Genomic DNA, 26,306 nt, shown 5'->3' with positions numbered 1-26,306 from the left:
AACTTCAATCTTGACATATGAGACTTCTTCCTTGCTGGCTACAAGGAGACGCTAGGCGCCAGAGCACCGTGGCTCATATTGGGACGAGAGCGCAGGGAGGGAAGTAGGATAAAAGCATGATGAGCTTATCTTGCAGTACCCAAATGAACCCCTTACTTCAGTCACACTTCATAAATGGTCTTGTTATTTTTATCATAGACATGGTGTTCTCTGCAACTAACTTTGATTCTCTTAGCAATAGCTGACTCCTATTTCAGGCCGCTGTCGCCGTCTACCTTCATGGCTCACAGTAAAGCTAGCCAACTAGCTGCGACCCACTCTCTTTCATCAACCGGATAATACATACCACGTCCACCACCAGATGCAATCAGCAATCCAGTATGAGCATACTCTTGCACCGCTGACCGACAGAGAACCAAGGTAAAATACAGTCTATTAACGTAGCTTCTAAAATGCACTCGATCTAGCAAATCCACGAAAACCCCAACCTCCCACTATTCCGTCCTCCTTCTCTAGAATCTACACAGCTTCCCACTGTCAAGATCATACTCCCACTTCTCCGTCTCCACACCAGCAAGCACAAACAAACTCTCGCTAGGATCATACTTCCTCTTGACCGCCCTCAACGCCGCGTAATTAGCACCCCCGCCATAAAACACCTTCTGGAATCCGGCAACAAAAGGATTAGCCTCGTTCATATACGCACCCGACCCTGGAGCCCATTCCTCCCACATGGGCTCTTTAACGGCCTTGTGCCACTCTGCTCCTACTTCCAGTGCCTTTTTTGCAGAACCAGCAAGTTTTGAATTGACAGTGGCGCCCGTGGCAATGAAATGCAGGTATGCGTGTCGCCAGCCTGGGTGGAGGGCGCCCCAGTGTTGAGTGGGAGTGGAGTGTACACCGGGTCCGCCCGAGAGGCCGATTGTGGCGTAGTTTCCAGGGTCGGTCGTGTTTTGGCTTGCCATTGCGGTTTTCAGGTAGGAGACGACACGTTGGTGGGGTGTGGAAATGAGCTCGGCGCGGCCGAGGAGGCGGGATGATGTTAGAGACTCGCCGCCTGCGACGTTGTCGCCGGATATGACGCTGAAGAAAGATGTGTAGTTGGCGTGTGTTGATGTTGTCATCGAGGTTGATATTAGGGAGGTGTTTGTGCTGGTGTTGTTGGTATTCGAGTCGATGAGTCTTGTTAAGATGGGCTGGACGAGAGCTTCCACGGCAGCGGGCGTGGTGTTGAATGCCCAGAAAACTTGGTTGAGACCGATGCCGGTGAATGGACCGTTTGAGACTTCGATGTCTGGGAAGAATTTCGGTGCGGTACTTCCCACTGCTACGGTTGCGGCACCTGCGAGTCCGGCGTCCATCAAGTCGGGTAAGGCACTGAGCCAACTGGCTACTGCTGACCAAGATGCTTCCATACTGGCATTTGTGCTTCCTTTTGGTTTTATCTGGACACTTGCCATGACGACATTACTCGGAGCCGGATGATGCTTGATCACGTACTCGGTTACAACGCCATATTGTCCTGCACCGCCGCCACGGAGTGCCCAGAAAAGGTCTTGGTTCTGGACTTCGTTGGCGATGAGGACGCGTCCGGTTGTCGTTACGACGGTCATTTGACGGACCTGGGCTGATGCAAGACCGTAGGTTGAAGCTAGGGGACCATGGCCACCGCCTTGAATGTAACCGCCTAGACCGACACTAGGGTCCTGGCCTGTTGTTACGACTCGACCTTGGTTTGTAGCAAACTTGAGGACATTACCCCATTGCTGACCGCTGCCGACGATGAAGACGTCTTCCGCTGGTGAAGAGCTATTGGCAACCTTCCAGGCGGTATCACGAGTTAGATTGCGGAAACTGCGGGTCCAGATAGACAGTGAGAAAGCACCGCTCGATCTGCACAAGTGTTGTTAGCTTCCTATACGCGAATGTCCAAGTGCAATTTCAACTTACCTCCCATTAAGGTCATGACCCGTCCCCTTGACAACAATCCGAATATTGCGATCAGCAGCCCACTTCATCGCAACGGCCACATCGGCCTCTTGAGTCGTATTGACAATGTACTGCGGCAAAGCACCTATTTTGCATCCCTGCTGTTTCGAATAACTGCTCACCTCGTCTGGCAGACAAGAGTTATTCGCATACAGCTGGTAATCAATCGACTCGGGCTGTTGGGAATGCCAGGTTCCATTCGACCACTTGTCGTTGACTTCTTGACAGGATAGTGAGGATGGGGAGGTGAAGGTGGTGTTGCTGTCGGGCCAGCAGGACGATGCAACAGGTACGGTACGTATCAACGACCCACCGATTGTGTCGTTGAGAGATGACCATTCGGATGCTGTAGGCCATGATGTATCTGAAGGTGTTGAACGACAAAATGGTGGAGTCGCTGCTGCGCTTGCGAGAGCTGGAGCTGCGAGGGTGAAGTATCTCAACATGGTGAACATTGAGCGGCGAAAGAAGCAAACGAGCGACTGATGTGACTGCTTTCAAACGCGTTGGAAACCACCATATTTATGTGATGTTGAAACTTGATCAAGAGTCGTTTTCGTGTTCACCTCGCTTTCTCGTATTCTCTCTCTTTTCGTATCTTGCGGCTCTTGGAAATTTCGCCACAATGGGTTATGTCAAAGCGCACTTTGAAGCCACTTCTATGCCCTAGCTTTTCCCTAGCTCGTACGGAAGACCCAGGTGCTTTGGCGCGATCAGCATCAGATTGTAAATTGGCTGGGTGTTCGCTGTAGCGTAGTGCGTAATGCTATGGAGTGTCAGCGCACGATGCCGAAGACAGCCCGTTCACGTTCTCACAAAACCATAGCATCACAATTCTTGAGCACGAGAATCTCTCAGTTTCGCTGTTCCATGACGCACTAGAGATCTGCTCAGTCGCCGAGTAACATCCGATACCCAACACCCAGCTCAGCACCATGCCATACCAACCCAACTCTCAAAGCATCTTCCCCCTCTTCCGCCTATGCACAACCCACCTCCTCCCAACATCATAAACCGCCCTAGTCCAACTCCTCGTAATGATCTTCCCCTCAAACGTTCCACTAACCCAACTAAACAACACAAGCAGCGCGGCACTGATCCCGAAAATGATACCAAAAGCCTGCCAGTAACTCCTCATCTCAAATTCCATCTCTTTAAACTGGATGCTAAAGTACCCCGTCATGAGTGTCACAGGCGTGAACAAAATGGTTATTTTGGCGAGGAGGAGAGTTACCCATGTGAGGCGCTCGACGCTAAACGACTCCTTGAGGGCAATGAGGTTGAAGTTCATCATTACAAGGGATTCTTTCTGATCGAGACATTCTTGAATTTCGCTGAGGGCGTAGAGTAGGATACGATCTTTGAGCCGTTCGAAGCGGACGCGTGCAGCGGAACTAAGTGCTACACCGAGGAGGCTATCGGCTTCTGGGACGAGAGGACCAGGTGAGTCGTTTATCACGGGGTGCGAGGAGACGAGTGAGGCGTTGCCGGGCAGGATATGAGAGTTTTTGAGGGAAGCCAAGGTGGCCTCTTGTTTCTTGAGTACGCGCTCGATGATCAATTCGTAGCTTTGGTATACACGCTTTAGGACGGCGAGTTGGCAGCCGATGTGGTGGAGCTGGTCGACGTGTGTAAGGTTGGCCTTTTGAAGCATTTCTTGCCGGAGTCTATCTAGCTCAGCGGCGTAGCCGTGTTCGCGACGGGAGATGAGATCGAAGGTTGCGCCCCAGTCTTCGAAAAGATAGTAGAAGAGTAGGCCTGGGGCGTCGGTAGGACGGTGAGCTGTTTCCTCGTCACTGCTACCAAGGCGTTGGCGGATGGGTAGTTGAGCGAGCGCCGCATCTCTAAGCGGCGTTGGTGCCTTGGTCAGCTGTCTGAACACATTGACTAGATTGCGACGAACAGTGAAGAGCACTTTGAGGTCGTCTTTGTTCAGCGGACCGTTGGCGAATGGGAAGGGGTCTTCTGAGATTGAGATGACGGTTTTGTCCTCACATAGGAGTAGCCAATTCCATACACGCTTGCCGTGAGGTATATCGCGGCTCCTATCCGCGATATGACGTTGGGTATCCGTTTCCTTGCTGCGAACGTTATGTAGCGAGTTGTAGCCTATGCACATGTCTGTCGTCCCGTCAGTAGAACTTCTCAAACACAAAGACAACCATTCAACATGAAGCCTGTATATCCACTAGCAAGCTACGGTGACTTACATCTTCGGCCCTGATCCACGGTGCTCCAATGCCACACATCGTTCACCAGCTGGTAATGACTCAAATCTCTAACCAGCTCTAGCTGTGTGGATTGCATCATTTCAGTCATACCGATACTCGACTCTGAGTCCATAGCCGCTTCATTTGCCCGTTTCGCCTTTTCCTTGATCGAGCTGGACTTGCTCGATGCGTGTGACAACATCGATCTCAACGTTGAAGAGCTCTTCCTCGTGCGCAATGACGGGCTGTTTCGCGGCGGCACGGGGTCGCTCTTCATCATCCCCAGCAGTCGTGGCGTGAAGTCGAAATGTGAGGCCAAGGTCCGGATCAGATCCTTCTGGTTGTAGGGCATCCAAATATTGATCCATCGCGTATGTAGCTCGGTTGGTCGTGGCGAGTTGAGCAACTTGTCGTACGCCTGTGCGTCGAGATCGAAAGCGCAAAAGGCATCGTCTTCACCAAAGTCGACACAGAAGTTGCTGCTTTTGTGTTCTCGTGTCTGTCGGTCGAAGAGATCAAAGTTACGCTCTGAGTCGAAGTCACGGAAGCAGTATCGGATATTGTCGTCCCCTGTGTCTTGGTAGTATGCAGGCAGTTTCTCGGCAGGCGATGCGGGCCGGAAAGGATGTGCCATAACGTGTGAGCTGAAGTTGTGGAGATTGTTGAGACGTATTTGGATGATAACGATAGGAATAGGCAACCTGTTTGGGCCGCGAGTAGTGTCCGATCAGCTGGGCTGGTGATGTGAGCTCGTGCTGCGATCTTTGTGGTTATGTGTCGTGTGTACTTCCTCAAATCACGAGGTCACGCGGTGCTATTGAGGTTCATGCCGGTAAGGAGTCTCACCTACGGGTAAGCTAAAAGGTTAGCAGCTGCCTGTGAGACTCCACTTCTCTTACAAACATAAGTTGCACCTAATAAGTAGAGTCTATGCTGAGGGTACTCGGTGGGTTACGATTTATATGTGCAGGTATTTAACCCACCACAAATATCTTTAGGGTACGCTATACGGAAGTACGAGCCCGTTATTTTCTACATGGCGACAGTACGAAAGCTACCTTATCTTTTTTACTACTGCTAAAATGCTTGAGATGTTCTCGTGGAAGATTACATGCATAAGGCTGGCAGATGGTAGAGGGTTCCAGATCGTGAAAAGCAGATCGTCGATCCTAGGTCACATCCTTTAAATGATAGCGCTCGTTGATCCCGTGTGAGGAAGGATACGCAGGAGGTTTACGAAGCAACTATGGCTTAGACAGTCGGAGGATAATGACTTGCGTCGCGTGGTGCAAATCAACATGGACACCTCACCCGACTGAAATGTGGGGACTGAAGAATGCGGTCCCCTCCCATTGGCTGTGATGAGAGCTTACCCAAACAGGCAACTTCGATCTGCCATTGAAGACGGCAGGGTTATGGTGAAGCTACTCAACGCTTCTAGATGACGTCAAGCCCAACCTTTTCCAGAGGTCGAAGTGTAGATGTAGTATAGGGAGATAGTACTACCACCGCTCCGTCTCATATATACTCAAATGATAGCCGAGATAGGCAATCAGCATAGTACCTGATATTCACCGACAACGACTCATCCGCTATGCCGTCCTTTTCAGTAGGTGCATTGCAGCATCTCAAAGATGACGGAGCCGCTATACAGTGCTCTCGTAATGGTGGGGCCTCATCTTCGCAGTCCGCAAAATAAGGGTTCGATAGCGTATTGCCATCTTCACATGCGACAACATCTCCATGCCAGAGATCTACCGTCCTCATCAATACACAAACCGCCTAATGCGATATCAACAGTAGTTTCGGCCCGTTTCAGTCGATGTCCGTGGGTAAACCCAGCAGCTTCTGTATACACGCCCGGTGGAGGGGAAGAATGACGAGCACGTGCTCCGTTTGAACCTCAACAGCGTTCGCTATGGTTACTTCCACCTCCCAGGGCGGCCCACCCGTTCAAGGAGCTGTACCTTTGCGAAGGCCTACAGTGGTCGCGACGCCCACGCTCCCGTTGTGACGTTCTCATTCGAGGCGCAATGGACGGCGCCATCTACTGAGGTATCCGGACTCATTCGGCCAATCATGGGAGCGCAGGACACCCACGGGATCACTCTCTGAGCTGCGACACACAAGAGCCCACGCGACACCCCAATGCTGATAATGCACGCCATACATTGTTCCTACCGTCCTCTTATCCCTTCTCCGTCGCCCTTTGACTTGCATTACGCGCTGGACAGAGGTTGAAGACATTCTATGAGCGCCTTTACTCCCATCATGCCTCGCCCAAACCTCCCTCCGACTCCCCAGCCGTCGACTGACATTACCGGCAAGAGCAGCGCCAATGCCCCTCAATTAGAGACCAGCTTCACCTTACCACCTGCAGCTTTGGGTGGTAGGGGAAGTGTAGCTAGCTCTTCTGGTCCGTCTGAAAATGCCTCAGATTCGTCGTACCGGCCACCATCCCCGTCATCTCCAGTCGCGACATCTAAGCCTAGTCATGCGCGCAAACGCTCTCAGCAGAGCATCATCACCAAGGACGATTATTCTCTCCCTCCTCCCCCTACTCGATCACGCAAGATCATTCAAATGAAGCCCAAGGACACCCAAGAATCGCCCAAGACCTCATCCCAAACACAGAATGCGAAGACTACGACCGCTGCCACTAATGGCACCAAAAGGAAGCAGGCGGGTAACGCCACTGCTGCGGGACGTAAGATTGCGAGGAAGACGGCACACAGCCTTATCGAGCGAAGAAGGAGATCCAAGATGAACGAGGAGTTTGGCGTTCTTAAAGACATGATTCCGGCGTGCAGGGGACAAGAGATGCACAAGCTGGCTATCTTACAGGTACCTTGGCTTACTATATAGTTTCACCTCGACATACTAACACACCCAAGGCATCCATCGAATACATGCGATACCTCGAGCAGTGCGTCTCCAACCTCAAGACTGCCAATTCACTACGCGACTCACCATCATCTGTAACATCCGAGCTTCCCCCGCCACCAGTCCGACGCATGCACGACGACGACGACGATGAAGACGAAGACCGAGACGAAGAAATGGAGGATGATGTTTCACCTACCTACGTCGAACAGCCAGCCACCCAGTCCAGATACACACTCGCACAAGCCTCACCCGCCATCTACCCATCTGACAGAAGCGTATACACCCACTCGACCACCACATCCCCAGCAATCATGCCCCACGATCGCAGCGGGCAGTACTCGGCGAACCCCTCCCCCGCGTTGCGCCCGTCCGACCCACACCACTACTCGCTTGGACCAGCTTCAGTTCGCTCCACAGTAACTTCGCCTTCGATCCACCCTTCGCCTGCTTTCAGCGCCCATACACCGTCGGCGACGCACTTCAGCAACCCTTTTCACAACGGCCCTCCTAGTACTGGTCCCGTAGCTGCTCCTGGTTCTTCGCATGGCTCTGTTCATTTCGCTTTGACGTCGCCGGCATTGAAACCACAGGCTGATCGTGAAGATCAGGAAGCTACCGAGGCTTTGATGATGTTGAACACGGACCGTCGTAGCTGGAGTGGGGCTAGAGGTATGAGTGTGAAGGACATTCTTAGTGGATAGAGTTTGGGTTTACGACATGGATGATGAGCTCTTTGGCGTTCAAGTGGGTTAGCAAAAAATGGGTACTGGATGGATGTCTGTTTACTATTTTGGCGCTGGTGGTATGTTTGCTGTTCAGCCTCTCGGAGCTATGCTTTCATGCTGTTCCTGTGTTTTCGTGCCGTTGCTAGACATTCTGTACGCCCATGTCTTCTAGGCGGACCAAGGAGGAATAATGGCGCGGATGAAACGATCCATGTACGGCAAAAGGTCCAAGCAGTATATCCAAACGAATATACACGAGTAAGATGACGGACATGATGACTGTTTCAAGACAGATTCCATCTCTTGATCGATGTTTACTTCGAGCAAACGGAGCAGAATGCTACCATGCACTCTATTGTATGTAAGGAAAATGTTAAAATCATATGACCATAACTTGACGTAGCATTAACTGCACATCGAAGATCACACTCCGAGTATCATCAAACACAAGATAGAGAAACGAGTGTACTATGCATCTCTATACCAAAGGTACGTTGGACAGAATGTGTACATGGAAGACTTGGTTGAGGCCGGCTCCACAGGCGCCTTACCTTACGTCTACGGCCATGTTTGGCAATTCGGTACTGCCGATTTCCTCAGACTCGGGCCTTGCGCCCTGGATAGCTCGATCGCAAGCATGCTTCATAGCCAATCTGGACGGTTGGCAATTTTGGGCGTCCTCGCAACGAAGCAGTACCAATGGGGGCCCATCATCCCGACTTGCCCGCTTGAAATCCCCTGAAGGTGACACGAAAGCAGTTTAGGTATACGGTGGTAGTTCGTGAAGCATCGGACGTTGTCTCATTCAGCCGCCAGGAGGTAGTAAGCACGAACAAAGCCGCCGTCGATCTCCCAGGCAGCCCCGATGCACTAACAGAGACAGGGTCCCGGTTGAGAATTATCAAACGTTGATCTTTGCTGTGTTACATAAGGTTAATCTAATTCGTCAGCTTGTCTTGTAAGTTGTTCCGCTCTTACTGCCAATGCCAAATCTTGGTGTTTGTTCCCCACAAACACAAGCTTGCGCTAAACAGGACGTATTGTAACTTCGCATTTTGGTATCCACGGAAAGACGTATGTGGCATAAAAATGAACCCATAGGTACCGTGTGCGTGCATAAGGTGCGAAGTATTCACATGGAGCTGTCCTCTTTCGTATATCCATTCGTATAGAACGAGCCATCGGCGGCGGGAGCTGGGAGGACCGTGCCGTGCCGTAGGATCCGCCTTGATCCCTGATTCGGAGGAAGAGAATATGCTTTCGTGACAGATCTAATCGAGGTGCCTTGCGTGGTCTTGGAGAAGGTAAGAGTTGAGACGCGGGGTCGATGTGCTGTTCGCTACCACAGGACAGACTCAGCAAGTACGATGACACTAGCGCCACTGGTCTGTTCGCGAGACAGGAATTCGCATGCTGTCTGCGCAGTTTGTTATAACAACAATAATCGAGGTCTAGTAGTACAAGCAGGCTATTGCCGTGAACTGAATAATGATGAGTTTGCGCGCGGCGTTTCTCGCCTGGCTCTGACCCTGGCCACCCGCGTCGTTCCGAGAGGAGAGCCGCGTCGGTGACCGAAAGCATATACCTTTGCGACCCCCGTTTTCCAAATGGACATTCTCTTTAGAATCGTGGAAAATCGCGATACTCATGCCTGAGTATTGTGCGCTGGCTTTTAGCTGTCGTCAGCATCCTGGAACATGGCCACCAACGATCATGGAACAACACTCGAAATACAGCGGCCGCAGTAGCACCGTTCTCGGATAATTTAAAGTAACGACATGTCATCTCCCAGCAAAGGATCGCTTCTTCTCTTTCTCTCTTCAACCTTCAAAATTTGTGAATTGCGACGATGGTCGCGCACTGCTGCGCGCCTGAGTAGAGGCTGTGGGTACGAGAAGGTACCTGCAACTGTCAGTGCGTCTCAGCAACAATTTGCAATCGCTGACGATAGATGCTAAGGTAGAGTATTGGTATGGTGCGTGTTTCTTTCAGTCTTTCAATCTTTCAATCTTTCAATCTTTAATCTTTCGTCAAATTCTTTGCTTCCCTATTCATCTTGCCTGTAGCTTCGCAAATACCTTACGAACCCGCAGCCGCTGTTAATACAAGAGGATAATAAGAGACGGACATATGGACATAAGGAACTCTGTCAGGCGGTGGTGGCTCGTTCAGGTCGGAACTGCAATCGGACTTTATGCATGAGAATGCACACCATCATCATCCCTTACGCCCTTTGGAGAGTCATGCCACCTGTAAGGATTGAAAGGAGGCTGCGGGTTGCTTCGCACCACTCAAGCTTTCATAAGGCTGGCAGGGGTCTAGTTGTCTAGTTCCCGCCCCTGTTTACGAAATCCCGGGACTTGTTGAACACCGACACACCGCAACCATCGCATTCGCAAGCAGAGACCAAAGTCATCGTGCTACATCATGCGCTGACCTCGCAGAATGTGCCCGATTCTAATAGTAACCAATGTGGAGGTCCTCGTGAAGAACGCAAGGAGCGGAGCGCTTTTCCCCGCGTCGCTGTCTCGCGTTTTCGCTAACGCCGTTCACCGAGATCATGCCCCCATTCCTGGCCTAGTTGCAACCGAAAACCCCGGAGTTAAGGGCCAGACTCTCTCTTCAGGGTACGGGCATCGATGAGGAGTCATTTCGTAATTCAGCTGCCTGGGGTCTCTTTTGCTATATACCTGACCTGAGTCCTGAATCAATGTTCTGGGTACCACAGCTGCAATCGTCTGAAACCAGTTCTTAACACGACTGCGACCATCATAGCCGCAAACACCAGAAGCACGGGATATCATCAAAGTAAAACTTTGCCTACGAAGACCTCATCTAAACATTGTAGCGATAGCTACTACTACTACCGCACAGCATGCCTTCATCCACACGAGAAGAGTATCGCCAGCATTTGAGAAGTAGTTCAGATACGCATATCCCAGATTTAGAAAAGGGCGACGCGAGGCCTGACAAGGAAGAGGAAGAAGTCGCGGAAGGGAAGGTAAGCATATCAGTCCTACACTGCACGAGCACTACTCGAACACTTTGTTACGCAGCCTGGAGACCTTGACGTCAGCGTGCCATCTGTTGCGCACAATGCAGGTGATCAATGGCGTTCAGGCTAAGTTATCCGAGCATCGGGTGGTCGGCTACTGCGCCATCATCACCAATCATCAGTTTGAGAACATCCAGAGCAGGAACTAACATTGCTCAGCAACCACAGGAAACGAACGATGAAATCGGCGCAAGTCTCGAAAAGCATCTGTCGAGGAAGAGCACGAAAAAAGATCAGCTCGCGCCGGAAAAGTACCCCCTGTCCGACCTCGACAGCAACCTCGTCGGCTGGGACTCGCAAGACGATCCAGCCAACCCGCGCAACTTTCCAACGAAAAGAAAGATCACACTCCTCGGATTAGTCGCCGCCATCACCTTCGTCAGTCCACTTGCCTCTTCCATCTTCGCACCCGGCATTCCTTTCGTGAACGCAGATTTCGGAAACACATCGCAGCTTCTTGGATCCTTCTCCGTCAGTGTCTACGTCCTGGGCTTCGCCTTCGGCCCGCTCTTCCTAAGTCCGCTCTCTGAGATCTATGGAAGATGCATTGTGCTCAACTGCTCCAATGTCTTCTTCTGCGCCTTCACTATCGGATGCGCGCTTGCACCTAACCTTGGTGGCCTTATCGGCATGCGGTTCCTCGCTGGTGTCGGTGGCAGCGCATGTCTGACAATTGGCACTGGTGTCATCGCTGACATGTTCGTCCCTGCGCAGCGTGGAAAAGCTGTCTCGATCTACAGTATGGGCATCCTCTTCGGCCCCATTCTTGGTCCTATTTGCGGTGGCTTCATCGCGCAACGTGCCGGCTGGCGATGGGACATGTGGGTCGTACTCATTGTCGGCGGTCTCTTGACAGGGGCTCTCTTCGTCTTCAACCGCGAAACGTACCATGCCGTGCTGCTCAACCGCAAGACGCTCCGTCTACGAAAGGAGCTGAACCGCCCAGAACTTCAGAACATCATGACATACGAGAAAGATGCGGCTGTTCTCAGTCCTCTCGCCATCCTCGGAAACGGTATCACACGCCCGCTCAAGATGCTCACCAGGTCGCCTATCGTGTTGCTCTGCTCACTCTACATGTCCTTCCTCTTCGGCCTGTTGTTCCTCCTCTTTACCACCATCACGCCCGTCTTCATCCAAACCTACGGCTGGTCTCCTGAAATCACCGGTTTGGCATATTTGGGTATCGGCATCGGTAACTTCATGGGCATTGCTTTTGTAGCCAAGACAAGCGATGCGACAATCATCCGACTGGCGAAGAAGAACAAGGGCGTCTACGAGCCCGAGATGCGTTTACCGCTCTGCGTCTTCTTTGGATTGCTGATCCCGATCTCCTTCTTCATGTAAGTTGTCCTTCCTCCTCACGCGCATAACCCAGACTAACATAACCAGATATGGCTGGACTTCCTACAACCGTGTACATTGGATCGTGCCGATCATCTCCCTCGTCCCCTTTGGTTTCGGTCTCATGGGTATCTTCGCACCCCTCCAGACATACATGATCGACTGCTTCCCTCAATTCGCCGCATCCGCCATCGCTGGTATGACGGCCTTGCGTTGTCTCTTCGGTGCTCTGCTTCCACTTGCTGGACCAACCATGTACAAGTCATTAGGCCTGGGCTGGGGAAACAGCTTGCTGGGCTTCCTGGCAGTTGCGTTTATTCCTGTGCCGGCGCTGTTATTCCGGTATGGAAAGGTGATTAGGGAGAAGTATCCTATCAAGGTTTAGAGCCGGGAAGGGAAACGAGAAGATGGGCAGCTTGCATTTAGATTCCATGATACCCAACAATCTTGCTATATCGTAATAGCGTCGGAGTGCGCATCAAAAGTAATGAAGAATATATATATATGTAATACATGATACTCATGCGCGCTTTCCTGCTCTTGTGCATACCAAGGCGTTAATTATGTGCACTTCGTAAGGCTGATATCCTGAGCCTCGCATCTCAACGAATTCCACTCACATGCCCTAGTATAAGCCAACGCATCTAATGCCAGAGCTCAGCCTTTGCATTCGGCCTCCAACAACGGTGTTTCCAAGCTCATGTGCTGGCTTTCCCCATCCTTCGCAATGTGCCTACACCAATGGTGGGGTATCGTGGCTTGCACTGCTCCTCCTTGACGTGCATCCCTGTAAGACGGCAGGCTCAGATTCAGAACGCTGACAATCTTATACCTCAAGGCTGTCCTGCTCAGCCTGATCATGTTGGTGCGCATGCGATCTCTGAAACCCGTCGCTGCCTACGGACGGTCACATCTTCCCACTTTCCCCAAAAGCCATCGCCTTTCACTCCAACGATCGCGCCAGTCAGCGAAGTATCACAATTTCCGAATGAACGATGGCGAAGCGCTCTTCAAACCCGAAGTTTTTGAGGTCATCATACCACCACCAGGCACTTCGGCAAAATCGGATACGCCTCCTCACTACGAAATGTACCGATGGGACCATTGAGATAGGGATCGATCAGTACGCACTCACCGAAGACCTCGAATACGATGCAATCTCGTATGTCTGGGGAGGTGCTCCAGCCTCGGTTACGGTCAAATGCAACGGCAAACCTCTCATCGTGACACCCACCGCACTCGAGATGTTACATTACCTACATCGATATCAGAGGAGTACAGCGATTCGAAAATTTTGGATAGACGCAATATGCATCAACCAAGAAGATCCGAAAGAGAAGAGCATTCAGGTACCATTGATGCACAATATCTATTCTCGAGCGGCAGCTGTAATCGTATGGATGAGTCCTGCGACCCCAGAAACTGACGTCTTCTTCGCGGAATTCCAGGAAGTGAGGGAGAAATCAAGGCCTTGGATAACGCGTTATATTGCGGATCCTGACTGTCGTGCCCCAATCAAGGAAGAGCTCCCTTGCCATGCAAAGGCATTTTGGAGAGGATTGGATCGGCTCCTCGATAATGAGTGGTTCAGGCGTCTATGGACATACCAGGAGATCATCCTTCCCAAAACCGCAACACTACTCTGCGGTGATTTCTGGATGGACTTCGATGGTTTCGTAGAGTTTCTCATGGATGGATGGTACAACACCGACTTGATCATAAACGAATCAGGTGAACGAGATACACGCAGTATCAGCGCAGCCCGTACCTGTTATGCCATCCAATTTTATCGAAACTTTAATAACAGGAACGAGCGCGTCGACGGAATGAAAGTCAGGGATGTTGTGACCGAATTGTATAGCTTACGTCCTCGACATGTGAAGGAGCCTGTCGATCGTGTTTGGGCGATAGTAGGACTTTTGGAAAATGATTTTCGAGACAAGATAACCTCAGCAGTTGACTACAGTACTCAAGGTCGGAATAGATATTGGAAGACGTGGATCATGTTTGCCAAAGCTCTGATGGACGAACCTGGTGGGATCGAACTGTTGCAAATCCCGCCTACTCTGGAATCTAGACTTCCATACTTGCCATCATGGTGCCCGAACCTCTCTGGAAAATCATCTTGTCGCAGGAATTTGCATGGGCAGTGGAATTTGTCTGTAGCCAAGCAACTGTCCACCCTTCGTTGGGCTTTGTTCGAAGAGAGTAGTGAAGAAAAGAGCCAAGAAAGAGGAAGAGCAATTGAGCAACACGACAAAATATCCATAAATACTGTAGGACATGATGACATGCTTCGTGTCCGTGGTTTTGTGGTGGACACCGTTGAAGAGGTCGTTAATCATGAGAATTGTCTTGATATCATGGAATACGATCAGTATGACCCAGATTCGAAAGAGAATATGACCCTTCATGCTACCGCTGTCGATTACCACATGGAAAGTTTAGACCTAACTCGCCGTGTCTTCTATGGAAAAAGCGAAGGCGTTACTGATATACCAGATGACTTCATTATGGCCTTCGTCTTGGATTGCCGAATCACTGAGGAAGCAAAGAACGTATACCGTGAAACGTTGCCTATGTTCACAACTTGGTACTCTGCGCGGTGGGGAGATCCTCCTAAGAAGCAGGTTTATTGGCATATGCTTTTGATGTTCATGCGCGGGCATTCCTTCTTCAACACAAAAGGAGGTCGCATTGGATACGCGCATTCGGGATGCCAACCAGGAGACCAAGTCGCCGCATTCTACGGCGGAGAGGTACTGTACATGATTCGGCAGCTAGACATTACGAGCCACAATGACAATTTCAGTGGACAAGCATCCGACCACGTACAGTATTGTGGCGCCGCATTTATCCCTCATCTCATGGAACAACATCAAAGGGATGCTGCCAACATCGGACCTGATACTACGTTCTTCATCCACTGAGATTCGTTCATGTTGTCGCTTGAGCTGCATCATTCAAAGAAACCTCCCCAGACGAGATCGAGCATGGAGTCACAAGAGAGAGATGGGAATATCGCAATGTCTGTATTGAAGAAGAGCAATGGTACTTCGAAGACGTCAAGACAAGAAAGATAATAGCTAGAGCTCTTCTGACCTATATTCTATGAGCAAAAAAAGAAGAAATGAGATCATAGTTGTGGATTACATCTTGTTCCTCCTTGTAAGCAGGCTGGTCAACGCGAGCTGAATCGCGATCTGAAAAGCCGATTGGCCGGCGATGGCAACCCATCCCAACCATCTCTGTCTCCGGGTCTTCCCTCGCCTATCCTCACGCTCTCTCATTAACTTGTCATCAATCCCCAGTAGCGTTGATAGCATCTCATTGTCCCGTTCGTTAGCCGCTTCTAGGCGAAGAGTGAGCTGTTTAGTGAGGCTTCGCAAGTGCTCTCCATCATCTTCAAGCTTGTTTTTAATATCTCTGAGGTCTTCAGCTATATTGATGGTGTATCTCTCGATAGCAGTGGTGATGGTCCTGTTGAATTTCAGTTTAAGCGATGCGTGTTTATTCGTGCATTCGTGGCGATGGGTGTGGTTGTTGAGGTATGAGAATATCGCGTGAGAATCCTACCTTTGGTCTGCTAATAAGACAGCCTCGAACAAACCACGACCTTTTCTCAGTACGTTGACGGCATCATCCAGGTTCTTGTCGCAGTGCTTCCCGATGAGCTTTCGCTGACAGAATGTATCGGTGTTCAGCCGCTTTTCCACGAGGCACAAAGCAAATTTGCAGTCCGAAAGTGGTCCTTCCAGACACTCCAGCGAGGTGAGTCGGATTGTATCGTGTTCATTTATCGTGATGTTGGTCTTAAGACTCTGTATAGCACCGTAGAAGCAGTAAAGCTCTTGCGCGAGGCTAAGGAGTGTAGCGGGTGTGTGGCGAGAAGGACCGAGATGTTGGTTACCCTTCTCCAGGCATATGTCAGTGAGGTGAACGATAGCGAGGATAGTCCCGGTGATGCTCATCGGGTCCATAATGGTAATTTGCTGCCGAATTCTCGGATGGCCCCTTGGATCTTGAGCATATCAGGAGGTGGAGAATGTTTGGATGATCGATGAAGCGAGTAGGTAGCTAGTGGTGCTTCGAGAAAAGTGCGTAAGATAGTATTGACAATTTATGCGATATGTGTTTGAGTTGGCCGAGCCTTGTCAGTTGTGGTTACAATCTCCACAAAGTTTTAGCTATCTCGCGTGCGCTATAGACTACGTCGTTACTCAGTCAGTATTCTCACGCCTCCGAAGCCAACTCATGCGGGATATTTCTCTTTTCGAGGGCTATGAAACAACATGATCCTAGGTATTGAAGCCTGTCATCCCAATGAGCTATCATATTCTTATCGTCATTGGTATTCAATTCAAACACTTATGCACGGTAGCTTTTCATTCCCCTTGACGGGCCTGTCGTTACGACTTCGACCTTTACTTACCGAGTGCTCATGCAAGGAAACTTTGCGTTGGGTTTAGCCAAAACTTATGCGGTAAATAAATTATATTTTGAGTGTAAATGTGTCGCAAAAGAAATCAAGTGCAAGTTGTATGTCCATAGGGTTACATATGCGCTAATGCAAGGCAGTATTTTGAAGTCACTGATAGGCCAGCCAAACCATGTTCAGCCCCCAGCTAATGCAAGGAAATTTGTTGACGGCCAATCGCTTGATCCCTTGTGGCCAAGATGGTCGCAAGCCGTACTGATATAACTTTGGAGTATTCCAGATGTCAGCGTCATTGCTCATTCCTACAATCAATCAATTCCAGGTCGCGCACCAGGCAGCATATCATCATCGTCACCTATTAGCCACTGCAATAATGTATCGCACAACCTCCGGCGTAGTGCCCATCGATGTCGGTCATGGCATTCCCGGTTCAGCCTTGCTACACTCGCCCGACCTATGGCACACACCACCTCAACCAATTCAGGGCCTAGATGGTACGGCAGCACAGCCATTTCCTATTTCTGGGTCATCGCATCAGCCAGATAGTAACGCAAGGCAACTATCTGATGCTGAGTGGGAGGAATTGAAGCCGTTGTTACATACAATGTACATCAAGGAGAATATGACCTTGGCTACCGTCAGAAAGGCTCTACGCGAACGCCGTGGCCTTATACTTAGGTACTCTTCATTTTCTATCCCGGATGCATGGCTTAGTTAACAATCTCTCAGCCAAAAGCAGCTCACCAAGCGGTTTGCCGATTGGAATCCGGGCTTCAAGAAGAACGTAAAGCAGCACGAGATAGAAGCATTCCTGAAGAAAGCAGATCCTCTCCTAAGAGACGCAGAAGCTTCTGTATATGGTGTTCGAATAACTGCAGCCAAATGCGAACGCTGGGAAAAGAGACCAAGAATCCTAGATAAAGAGCAGAAAGGCACACATACCAGGGACGTATTGAGTGCGATGAATATGACCTCGAACATTACCGGACAGCCAGCTCCATCGTACACTCCTTCGACAAACTTGCCGAGTACCGTAAGGCGTGAGGGCACATCGGATATGGCGTTTGTGTCGTGCGTGACACTACCGGACGACCAAGCTAAATCCTTCGCACGTCGTGGTAACGCAGAAAATCGCCATCATTCACCATTGGCAGTGACTCCAGTCAAAGCTACAAACCCTGATGTCTCTTCGAGCACGCTCTCAGTGGGCTCATTCGAACCAGTAGAATCTCCACAGAATGCACATGTGAGTCTCGGCAGTGTCGAAGAGTCAAGATTCGACCCTGCATGGCCTATTGCACTAGAATCTCCAGATCACGACACCGAAACACTGACTCGTCTATTCTCGGCACTGAAGATGGACCCTAGAGACATCTCGTGTAACCCACCGGCTCAAGCTGTAGTGGAGGTATCTACGCCTACGATGGATACCATCTCCTTGCAAGATCTAGAGATTTGCAGCTTTGATGGCCGACTTGTGCCTTGGGTCGCCAAACAGGCTGCGATCTGCGAAACGGTATCTCAAAAGGGCAGCGAGGAGGATACGCCAGAACAGGGCACCACCATGTTTGTGTCTCATCAATATGGCTCGAAAAAGCGCACCACCACTGGCGCGCTCAAATACTCTTTTGCTGACATGATCTTTCCCTCATCCAAAGTAGTTGAGCCAGATCCATTCTCACTGGAGGTTTACCCGTTCCCAAGGGACCAAAGAAGGCGCCTTGAGGTATTACCAGTCTCAAATTCCGACACCGTCTGGCGCAAGGAGATGAACGAATGTATGATTATGATCAATAAGCTGGGGAGTGCTGCTTTGGGGTCGAGTCCTGCAACGACGGCACGGCAAAAGAGATTGGCGATTGCCTACTGCAAACTTGGCTACTACGATAAAGCTGAACATCAGTTCAAACGTATTCTCCCGGCATTAGAACAACGACATGGAAAACACTCGCCTCACGTTATCTTGGTCAGGATAAATCTCGCTAAAACAATTTTTCAGCTTGGAAGGTATCGAGACGCTAATCAGATGGCTCAACATGTCCATACCTGGGCACGAAGATTGGATCCGGGTGGTGTCTTGTACCAGGAAGCCGCTCGTGTCTTAGCCCGGTCTTTCGGATATTTGGGGAACCTGATGAGAGAGGAAGAACTTCTAAGGGAGCTTGTTCAAATTAGATTGAACGCCTTCGGCCCTAAACATGGTGACACCCTAGTGGTTATAGAACAACTCTGCGGCTCGATCATCGCAGCAAAGAGACACTCAGAAAGTGAGGAGCTGTTGAGAGTTGCACTTGAACTTAGCTCCAATGCTACACATTCGTCCAGTCGGCGTAAATATCTTATCTGTCGTAGGCTTGGTATAACACTTTACAAGCAAGGAAAGTACGCCGACAGCGAGGCCTTGTTAAGAAAGACAACAGAGATGTCCGAAAAGCTGCTTGGAATCGAACATTCAATAACGTTGAATTGCAAGTTGTGGCTCTGCCGAGTCTTAAGAGCACGAGGACTGCTTTTGGAAAGCCACGATATCCTTCTGGACAACGTTAAGAGCCAAATCAGGACATGGACAGAACTCAGAGGGAGCACAATCGAATATATGGCTGAACTGAGCGTCGTACTAATAGAGATGAGGAACGTGGATAACGCATATAAGTGGATGGAGCGAGCGTTAAGTTACAGTGTTGAAACCGGTGGAACCAAGACCGTCCGTGCAGTGCAATTCTTTGAAGACTTGAGCAGCTTCAATAAGCCGGAACGACAACACACGCTCATTGCAGCCTTGTACAGGAGAATGGCTAGCAAAATCATCAACTCAACTCCTGTACTTTGTAACATGAGATGGATCCCGTCTGAACGGAGTAGAACGGAGCACAAGGAGTAAAAGAAATCGAACTGAATTACCCTATGCAAGGAAGAAACTAAACAGGTACTAAAACTTCCTCTACTACGTTGCCTATTACAACTATATATTATAAGGAAACAAAAGACATCTTATACTAATGTAGACGTCTAAGTTATCTATATCTATGTGTAATATCTGTGTTTTGCGTTGTTGTAGTAGGCAACGTAGTAGAAGGGTTTTCTATATTCTCCCTTGTATAAGGTAGAATATACATAATCAGAATTTGAAATCACACTGTCCCCACACTTTAATCCCTCAGTTCTATACTGGCGGAAAACACTGTCGTATTATCTTCCTTGAGACTGGTCATCGTAGCCTCTGTTTTGAACTTCCTGTCAAGCAACACACCACATTTTCCCTAACACGCACCCATGACATCGATCAGCCGCCTCAACCCAAACTCTTTCGTACACCTGTGAATTATCTCCACGGACTTCTTACACGTCCGCTTCGTTATCAATGTATCCCTCGAAGATTTCCAAGACCTCATCGTCCTGGATACAGCTTCCTGGTCCGTATACAGTCTCATAAGCACACTTCCAGCTGCTCCATCTCTTTCTGGCCTTCAAGGCTCACTCTTTCATGTCTCCTTTGACACCGTTGGGCAACAAAAAGAAGAGTTGGGGAACTGTGTTGGGGTGGTTTTCTACTTCATCCTTCGAAAGCTTCCTTGTCTCCAATTGGGATGGTCTCCTGGTGCTTCTTCTCAAAGTTTCCGAGGTAGGTCTTGGTCATGAGGTGATGAAGGACTTCGTTAGGGTCGATGTTCGACCTGAGGACCACGGTCGCGAACTAGATAGTGACACTGTCGAGCCGCCCTTTCAATGTTGCTCTGAACGCAGGGTTCATGCTTCCTCTAGGGCCACAATCCGCTCCTACTTGGAAGCATTGTATGACATCGGATAACCTGTGAACCGCAGCGTTGGCGGTATGAAACTTGATAGCGTTATCTACGCAAGTCGGGATGAGTTTGTTATGCTTGATTAGGTCGACGAAGGCGATAAGGAAGTCTTTCTGGATGTTTATTCTCCATTTGACTGCCTCGAGGAGGTATTTTATGAAATGGAACCTCTCAACTATGGTGTGAGCGGTATCTTGCACCCTATGGAAGGCCTCGAAGGGTCCGAGGTCAAAACGGTCAGGTAGTTTAGTCGAGCGGAAGAGACCTTTTTCTTCGCGAAAGACTTCGGTTATGAGCTCGTATGCTTACATCATCGAGTCTTGGGACCATGTGCGCTTGCTCATGTCGACAGATTGGCTGACCGTCCTTTCATTATCAGATTGAGATCCTTCCGCAAAATTATTCGCAACCCGTGGACGCTTCGACGATCGTGTGGTCGCCTGCACGTATTCGGACATGAGTGCTGTCGTCGCTTGTGCGAACAGTGAGTCTCGCCAAGTTCCACTTGGACCCTGCCTTGTATGGGCGTAAGAATGTTCGGAACGTTTCGATGAAGCTTGGACGTATCTACTGTTGACCTGGCCCTGTTGTCCTATTCTCTTGACAGTTACGTTCAGGGTTGCGTTTTCGGCAGAAAGGCCGAGGACTGTATCGAGCTCGACAAGATTCAGGCGGCGGCGATCGGAGTTCTCGTACTGGCTTCGACCCGTACTAGTTATGAGCTGATGTTGTAGGTTAGCAGTTTACCAATAAATGTAGATGGCGAAGCATAACAACTCTGTTCACAGCAGTGCTGTTACCTGCCTTTTGCTGCAAGTTGAAGGCAGGGAGAACGTGAAGGTTGTATCCTTTGTGGTCGGCGGTGCAAGAAATATAGAGCCAGTGTGAACCGGGGGTATGGTGGAAGCGTCCATGGTTGAGTTCGGAAGTACTACCAGATTGATGCAGGAACCAAGTATTGCGTCATGTGCACAACCGGTACTGCGATGACCCATAACCGACAAACCACTCAGACCTTCCGCAATTTATAAGCTTCATATGCAGAAAGAGGCTCCTGAATGAGAAGTATCGCAGATACGAGTAATCATGTGCACTACTGTAGGTAAGCGATGAGGTATGCCCTGTTTAGCACTAATATGGGTTGGAAAGAACGAGGCTAATGATTGGAACTGCGATACGTTTGGCGTAGATCTTTAGTGGCACTACTGCAATTTGTTGAGGTTGTTCAATTGGGGCTTACGAGTCAGGAAGACACTGCCAATGACATATACACACATGATCATGGATATTACTATCAACAACTCTACTCCCATCCCGTTGCTTCTCACTAATGCAAACGCCTTCGCTGAGCCCACTCATACACCCGTCTACCTGATCCGCTCATAGCACTCTATCTAAACCGTAGTAGTAGTAGAAGTAGTCCGAAGTGAAAAGCGCAGTAGAAAAAAAGTTAGTCGAAAGAGAAGAAGAAGCAGAAGAAGAAGAAAAAATCTCGAATCGAATGTACATATCGCAGAGATCCGACACATTACACCCTCTGCACAGCGTCATCATTCCCCCTCCACACCATTCGTTGCAGCAGTCAACTCCTGCGCCAGCTCATCCCCAGGCGGTGCGTCCTCAGCCGCAGCCTCACCATTTGACAGAACCATACCCTCAACCTCCGGGTCTTCCACAGCACCCGGACCTTCTTCAACATCTTCATCCGTGACGTCGTGGAACCTGCCTTGTTCAACCGTGGAAACTGGCTCCACAACACCCAAAGCACCATGACCGTCTCCAAGACCATTGACGACAAAACCGTTGACCTGCTCCCCGCGCCCGACACCCCCTTTCTCGACACCAATACCTAACCCCCTAACCGCCCTCCTCATACTCTCCAACCTCCCCCTTTCCACCACAACCATCTTGCGCGCTAATTCTTTCAAGGCCGCACGTCCTGTCTCCACTCTATTCTCCTGCCAACTCGCCAACTCCTGCGCAACAACCTGCTGTGTGTACCTCAATTCACGGCCTAAATCCTCCAGCTCAATTTTACTCCTATCCATCTTGTCCTGCGCATCGCGCTGAACCCGACTTCTCGCATCATCTAGAAGACCGAGGGGCCAGCGATCCGAACGGCGCACGGAAAGGTTGTGCCGATCGATAGCTTTCTGTGTCGCGGACATGGAGTTGATGAGAACGGAGGGCCGTGATAAAGCGGTCAGGATGGCGGTTATAGTGCTGGAAATGGCGTGCATGGAGTAGTAGAAACCGGACATTGGGCTAGCGTCACTCTGCTTCAAGCATTGCGTATACCGATCTAGTGCTTTTAAATGTTTCTCCGGTAAGAAGGTAAGCGAATGGAGCGCGGTATTTGCTATTTTCGCAGCATCGTTGAGATCAGAAGCCGCTGAACGCACTTTGTTCGCGCGTCGCAGCACGGAGCGGCTGGCGTGGTGCAGAGCCCGGATGTTTTCCCGCATGTGCTGGACAAAGAGTTCAACCTCGCGGACGTCGTAGATGGGCGCGTATTCTTCGCGGAGGCGCTCTACGCGGAGTTCGGCTTTGCGGGCTGAGCGTTCGGCCAGCATGGTCGAGTCGATGTCTGGAACAAGGAAGAATTCCCAGACCATTTCGTGTGTGGAGAAGGTGGGGTGGCGGAGTAGTATTTTGAGGAATGCGTCGAGGCGGAGTTGCATGTCGCGCAAGATGGATCGTGATGGTCTGGAGGGGATCAAGTAAGGTGACGCTAGGTTGTGGATGACAGGGAGCCAGGATGCAGGGTGTTCTTGTGCGAGCCACTTCGCGAGATTCTCAAAGTCTTGTGACGACCTTCGACACGTCGTGACGGTGATGGTCTTGTTATCATTAGGCGCACCAGATTTCAGCACAAGGCGTACAGTCCCATCTTCGACAAAGAAAGAGCGAACGACAGTAGTCGTGCGCCCATCCGGACCAGCTTCGTTTGACAGTAGCACTAGGTCGTCGATACGATTCCGAACATCGTCGTCCTTGGCTAGCTCGACAGCAGTGAGACCACGAGCGTCCCTGTAAGACAGGTCCACTCTGGGATCTTGGAAGAGTACCCGTACCATATCCGTTCGACCGTATTTGCTGGCTACCATGAGTGGGGTAAATTGTCGATCATTTGTCGCATTGGCATCCGAATCGCAGCGATACAGCAGCTTTGCCGCTAGCTGAGGGTCGGTAATGATGTGTAGCAGGCTGTTGCCCTTGTTATCAACGTGCTCATCTAAATGAAGCGGTTGTCCATCACCCTGTTCCTGCGTTGCGGCCAGTAGTGCCTTATCGACCATGTCGTGGTACTCGTCATGGTCGTACGATCGACAAAGTGCAAAAACAGGTGTTTGGCCATTCTTGTCTTTCAGCCGCCAAGGCAGAAGATGTCCAATGCGGTCGATAAGTCGCGGCTGGTTGAAAAGATAGTGTGCCACGCATCTACCCTTCGCGTCTGGTTTCGACAGGTAATTCTCCAGTGCCTGGGGGCTTGGGCTGTTGTCCAAGATATAGTTGAGAATCGTGTCCGTGGTTTTAGCGTGGCCGAGTTGAATGGCTGCACTTAGAAGATTGGTGCCTTCATTATTGTAATCCTCGAAGATGTGGGACGGAGTGTAGTATTCGGTGAGACTGAGCAGATACTGCAGTGCTCTGTCCTGTGTGTTCTCGATAGCCATCATCAACACCGATTCGCCATCAGGTCCTTGTGTCATGGTGAGCTTCTCTATTGAAACATCGCCTTCAATAGCGCTAACCCGGGAATCCAGGGTTGTACGAGATCGAAACGATCGTGCTGAGCCACTCGACATACTCCTAGTGTCCATGGAGACCCTCTTCTTCATCTTTGGTCTGCCGGGTAGTGGTGGTGTTTGAGCGCGCTGGAAGGGGAAGATGTGTGCCAGCGGACCATCTTCATGCGCACTCTTGTCACGAGATGGGCTTCGCCGTCGCAAAGAAAACTCCTCGTCGCCGTTCAGGGTAGTTCCTCCTACAGAATGTAAATCAGACAAACTTGCGGCAAATCTGAGTTGACGATTTCTTGGTGGGGTATCGCTCTCATCTGAGAAGCTGTCCATATCTGCGTGAAACGATTTATCGGGCTCCAGTATACCTTGCATTGTAGCAAGATCACCAGATTTTGTGGCCTGCCACAACGCCCGATTCCGTCTACTTGCTCTTCGCAGGCCGCCTGAATCTGTAGTCAGGTAGGAAAGAACCGCCTCGAATGTGCTGAGTGCATAGCCCATCTCTCCGCTTTCCACATCATCAATGAAGATAAAGTGGCGCATGTACGACAGTCGTGCCTGTAGATGCCGTACTGGCGCTCTTATCACCACTATAAGCAATAGTGAGACGAGTGTATCCGCGTTGATGGTGAGAAGATGGTCTTGCTTCTCCGAAATTTGCTCTCCGTTTGTCATAGCCTGCGCTTGCGATTCATCCGGCATTGTGATGTGCTTCTGTACTCCAAGGAGGATTTCCAGCATCTCTTGTGGACTGCCCGCAACACCCATCTTCTTGAACATATCGACAGCTTTGGAAAGTCGTATCGCTAGCTCTTGCTTGCCTTTGCGACCATGACCGATATCGATTCCGACCTGCGATATATCAATGTCCACCATCTGTCGCGTGCGGCGCTCGAGATCTGCGTCTTCTAGGAGCCGCACTTCTCGTATTCGTGGGAAGAGAATCGTATGGTGTACTTGCTCGGCTATGTATCGCTCGATCATGCGCTCCACAATGGGCCCAGTCAAGTCGGTTGTCGCGCCCAATAACGATAGCTGTTGCTTGTCTACCATCTGGAAGAGGTCAATGGCCGCTGTTACTGCCGTCTCTAGCGATCTCCGCATTTGATCCTCCTCGTCGCTGATCTCCAAATTCGAGACAAAGCCGTTTGGACCGTGAGACATGGTGCTATGTAGAGATAAAGGTGTAGTTCCCGCTGAGGATACTGATCCCCGTCTCCGTGAACTCATCGATGACCGCCGCGATCTCTGTGATGGCGTCGCTGGCAAGGGCTTCTCAAGCTCCTTGCCAAACTCCTTGAACAGCCTCTCCAATCCTGGTTGCATCTGGCGTGCGATCATGGGGAAATGGTTCAACAGGTCGCTAAAGGACTTGACTTCCTTCTTCCGCGGCATGGACGAGCTGGCACCTCCAGATGGACCCGCTGCAGTCGACGGTCCTGGTCCCGGTCGTGGCCCTGGTCCTGCATCCTGTCTCGGTTGTATTGTAGCCGGTATTATTGGATTCGCATCAAAAGTCCCTATGAGGGGGCGTGATATGAAGTATACGAGCCAGGGCTGCGCATCGAAGGAGTCGGGATAGAAGATGGTATCGCTCAATAGCTGCGCTTGGTTGAGTGTCTTGAAACCTGTTTCTTGATCAGCACCTAGAAGCCATTCCTTGATATGCCATGTGTCTGCGCACCTTTATTGCTGTAGATGAAAGCATCTTTGACTATCACCGTCCGACCGTTTGCGGTCGTAAACTGCTTCGCCTTCCCCCGCGTTTCCCTGAAACTCCCCGAGTCCTTGACATGATTGTTCGGCCCCACTCCACCCGGTACGCGCAGCACATGGCTTGCAAGGAAGTCTTCGGAACCGCTGAGGTCGATGTACGAAGTATTTGATTCTTTGTCGCGCGATGTGAGGAGGACTTCGGTAGTCGGAACAAGAAGAACCTATGACAAGTGGTGTTAGCCTGGTATCTCCTTGTATACTAGCATGTCTCGTACGTGGTGCTGGGCTGGCTGGCACTGGCTGGGGAGTGCACTACGGAAGAAGGCCCGTAAGAAGGGATTCAGCACGGGAGGCATTCAATCGACATAAACAATGCTCTGGAGGTATTTCGGCA

General features: G+C 50.4%; 7 protein-coding genes across 7 annotated transcripts; 3 read left to right on the top strand and 4 right to left on the bottom strand.

Annotated features, from left to right (window-relative positions):
- Positions 1-512: 512 nt before the first annotated feature.
- On the bottom strand, positions 513-2,435 carry ALTATR162_LOCUS4917 (uncharacterized protein; the record flags this gene model as incomplete). The annotated part of the gene is made up of 2 exons (XM_043312533.1): positions 513-1,893; positions 1,951-2,435. 2 exons carry the CDS (start codon positions 2,433-2,435, stop codon positions 513-515), a joined length of 1,866 nt encoding a protein of 621 aa, XP_043168468.1.
- A 509-nt stretch (positions 2,436-2,944) lies between these two features.
- Positions 2,945-4,833, bottom strand: ALTATR162_LOCUS4916 (uncharacterized protein; the record flags this gene model as incomplete). Its single annotated transcript, XM_043312532.1, has 2 exons — positions 2,945-4,110; positions 4,200-4,833. 2 exons carry the CDS (start codon positions 4,831-4,833, stop codon positions 2,945-2,947), a joined length of 1,800 nt encoding a protein of 599 aa, XP_043168467.1.
- A 1,637-nt stretch (positions 4,834-6,470) lies between these two features.
- On the top strand, positions 6,471-7,786 carry ALTATR162_LOCUS4915 (uncharacterized protein; the record flags this gene model as incomplete). Its single annotated transcript, XM_043312531.1, has 2 exons — positions 6,471-7,043; positions 7,094-7,786. The coding sequence occupies 2 exons, from the start codon at positions 6,471-6,473 to the stop codon at positions 7,784-7,786; spliced, it is 1,266 nt and encodes a 421-aa protein (XP_043168466.1).
- A 4,366-nt stretch (positions 7,787-12,152) lies between these two features.
- On the top strand, positions 12,153-15,139 carry ALTATR162_LOCUS4914 (uncharacterized protein; the record flags this gene model as incomplete). The annotated part of the gene is made up of 3 exons (XM_043312530.1): positions 12,153-12,208; positions 12,258-12,282; positions 13,259-15,139. The coding sequence occupies 3 exons, from the start codon at positions 12,153-12,155 to the stop codon at positions 15,137-15,139; spliced, it is 1,962 nt and encodes a 653-aa protein (XP_043168465.1).
- A 219-nt stretch (positions 15,140-15,358) lies between these two features.
- Positions 15,359-16,189, bottom strand: ALTATR162_LOCUS4913 (uncharacterized protein; the record flags this gene model as incomplete). Its single annotated transcript, XM_043312529.1, has 2 exons — positions 15,359-15,689; positions 15,786-16,189. 2 exons carry the CDS (start codon positions 16,187-16,189, stop codon positions 15,359-15,361), a joined length of 735 nt encoding a protein of 244 aa, XP_043168464.1.
- Positions 16,190-17,020: 831 nt separating this feature from the next.
- ALTATR162_LOCUS4912 (uncharacterized protein) lies at positions 17,021-19,528 on the top strand (the record flags this gene model as incomplete). Its single annotated transcript, XM_043312528.1, has 2 exons — positions 17,021-17,325; positions 17,377-19,528. 2 exons carry the CDS (start codon positions 17,021-17,023, stop codon positions 19,526-19,528), a joined length of 2,457 nt encoding a protein of 818 aa, XP_043168463.1.
- A 2,472-nt stretch (positions 19,529-22,000) lies between these two features.
- Positions 22,001-26,178, bottom strand: ALTATR162_LOCUS4911 (uncharacterized protein; the record flags this gene model as incomplete). Its single annotated transcript, XM_043312527.1, has 3 exons — positions 22,001-25,824; positions 25,881-26,133; positions 26,173-26,178. The coding sequence occupies 3 exons, from the start codon at positions 26,176-26,178 to the stop codon at positions 22,001-22,003; spliced, it is 4,083 nt and encodes a 1,360-aa protein (XP_043168462.1).
- Positions 26,179-26,306: the final 128 nt, after the last annotated feature.

The sequence above is a fragment of the Alternaria atra genome (genome assembly GCF_907166805.1).
Source record: "Alternaria atra isolate CS162 genome assembly, contig: 23, whole genome shotgun sequence".
In the NCBI taxonomy this organism is placed as follows: Eukaryota; Fungi; Ascomycota; class Dothideomycetes; order Pleosporales; family Pleosporaceae; genus Alternaria; species Alternaria atra.
Note: the sequence above shows the minus strand (reverse complement) of the source record. Positions and strands in the feature narration are given on the sequence as shown.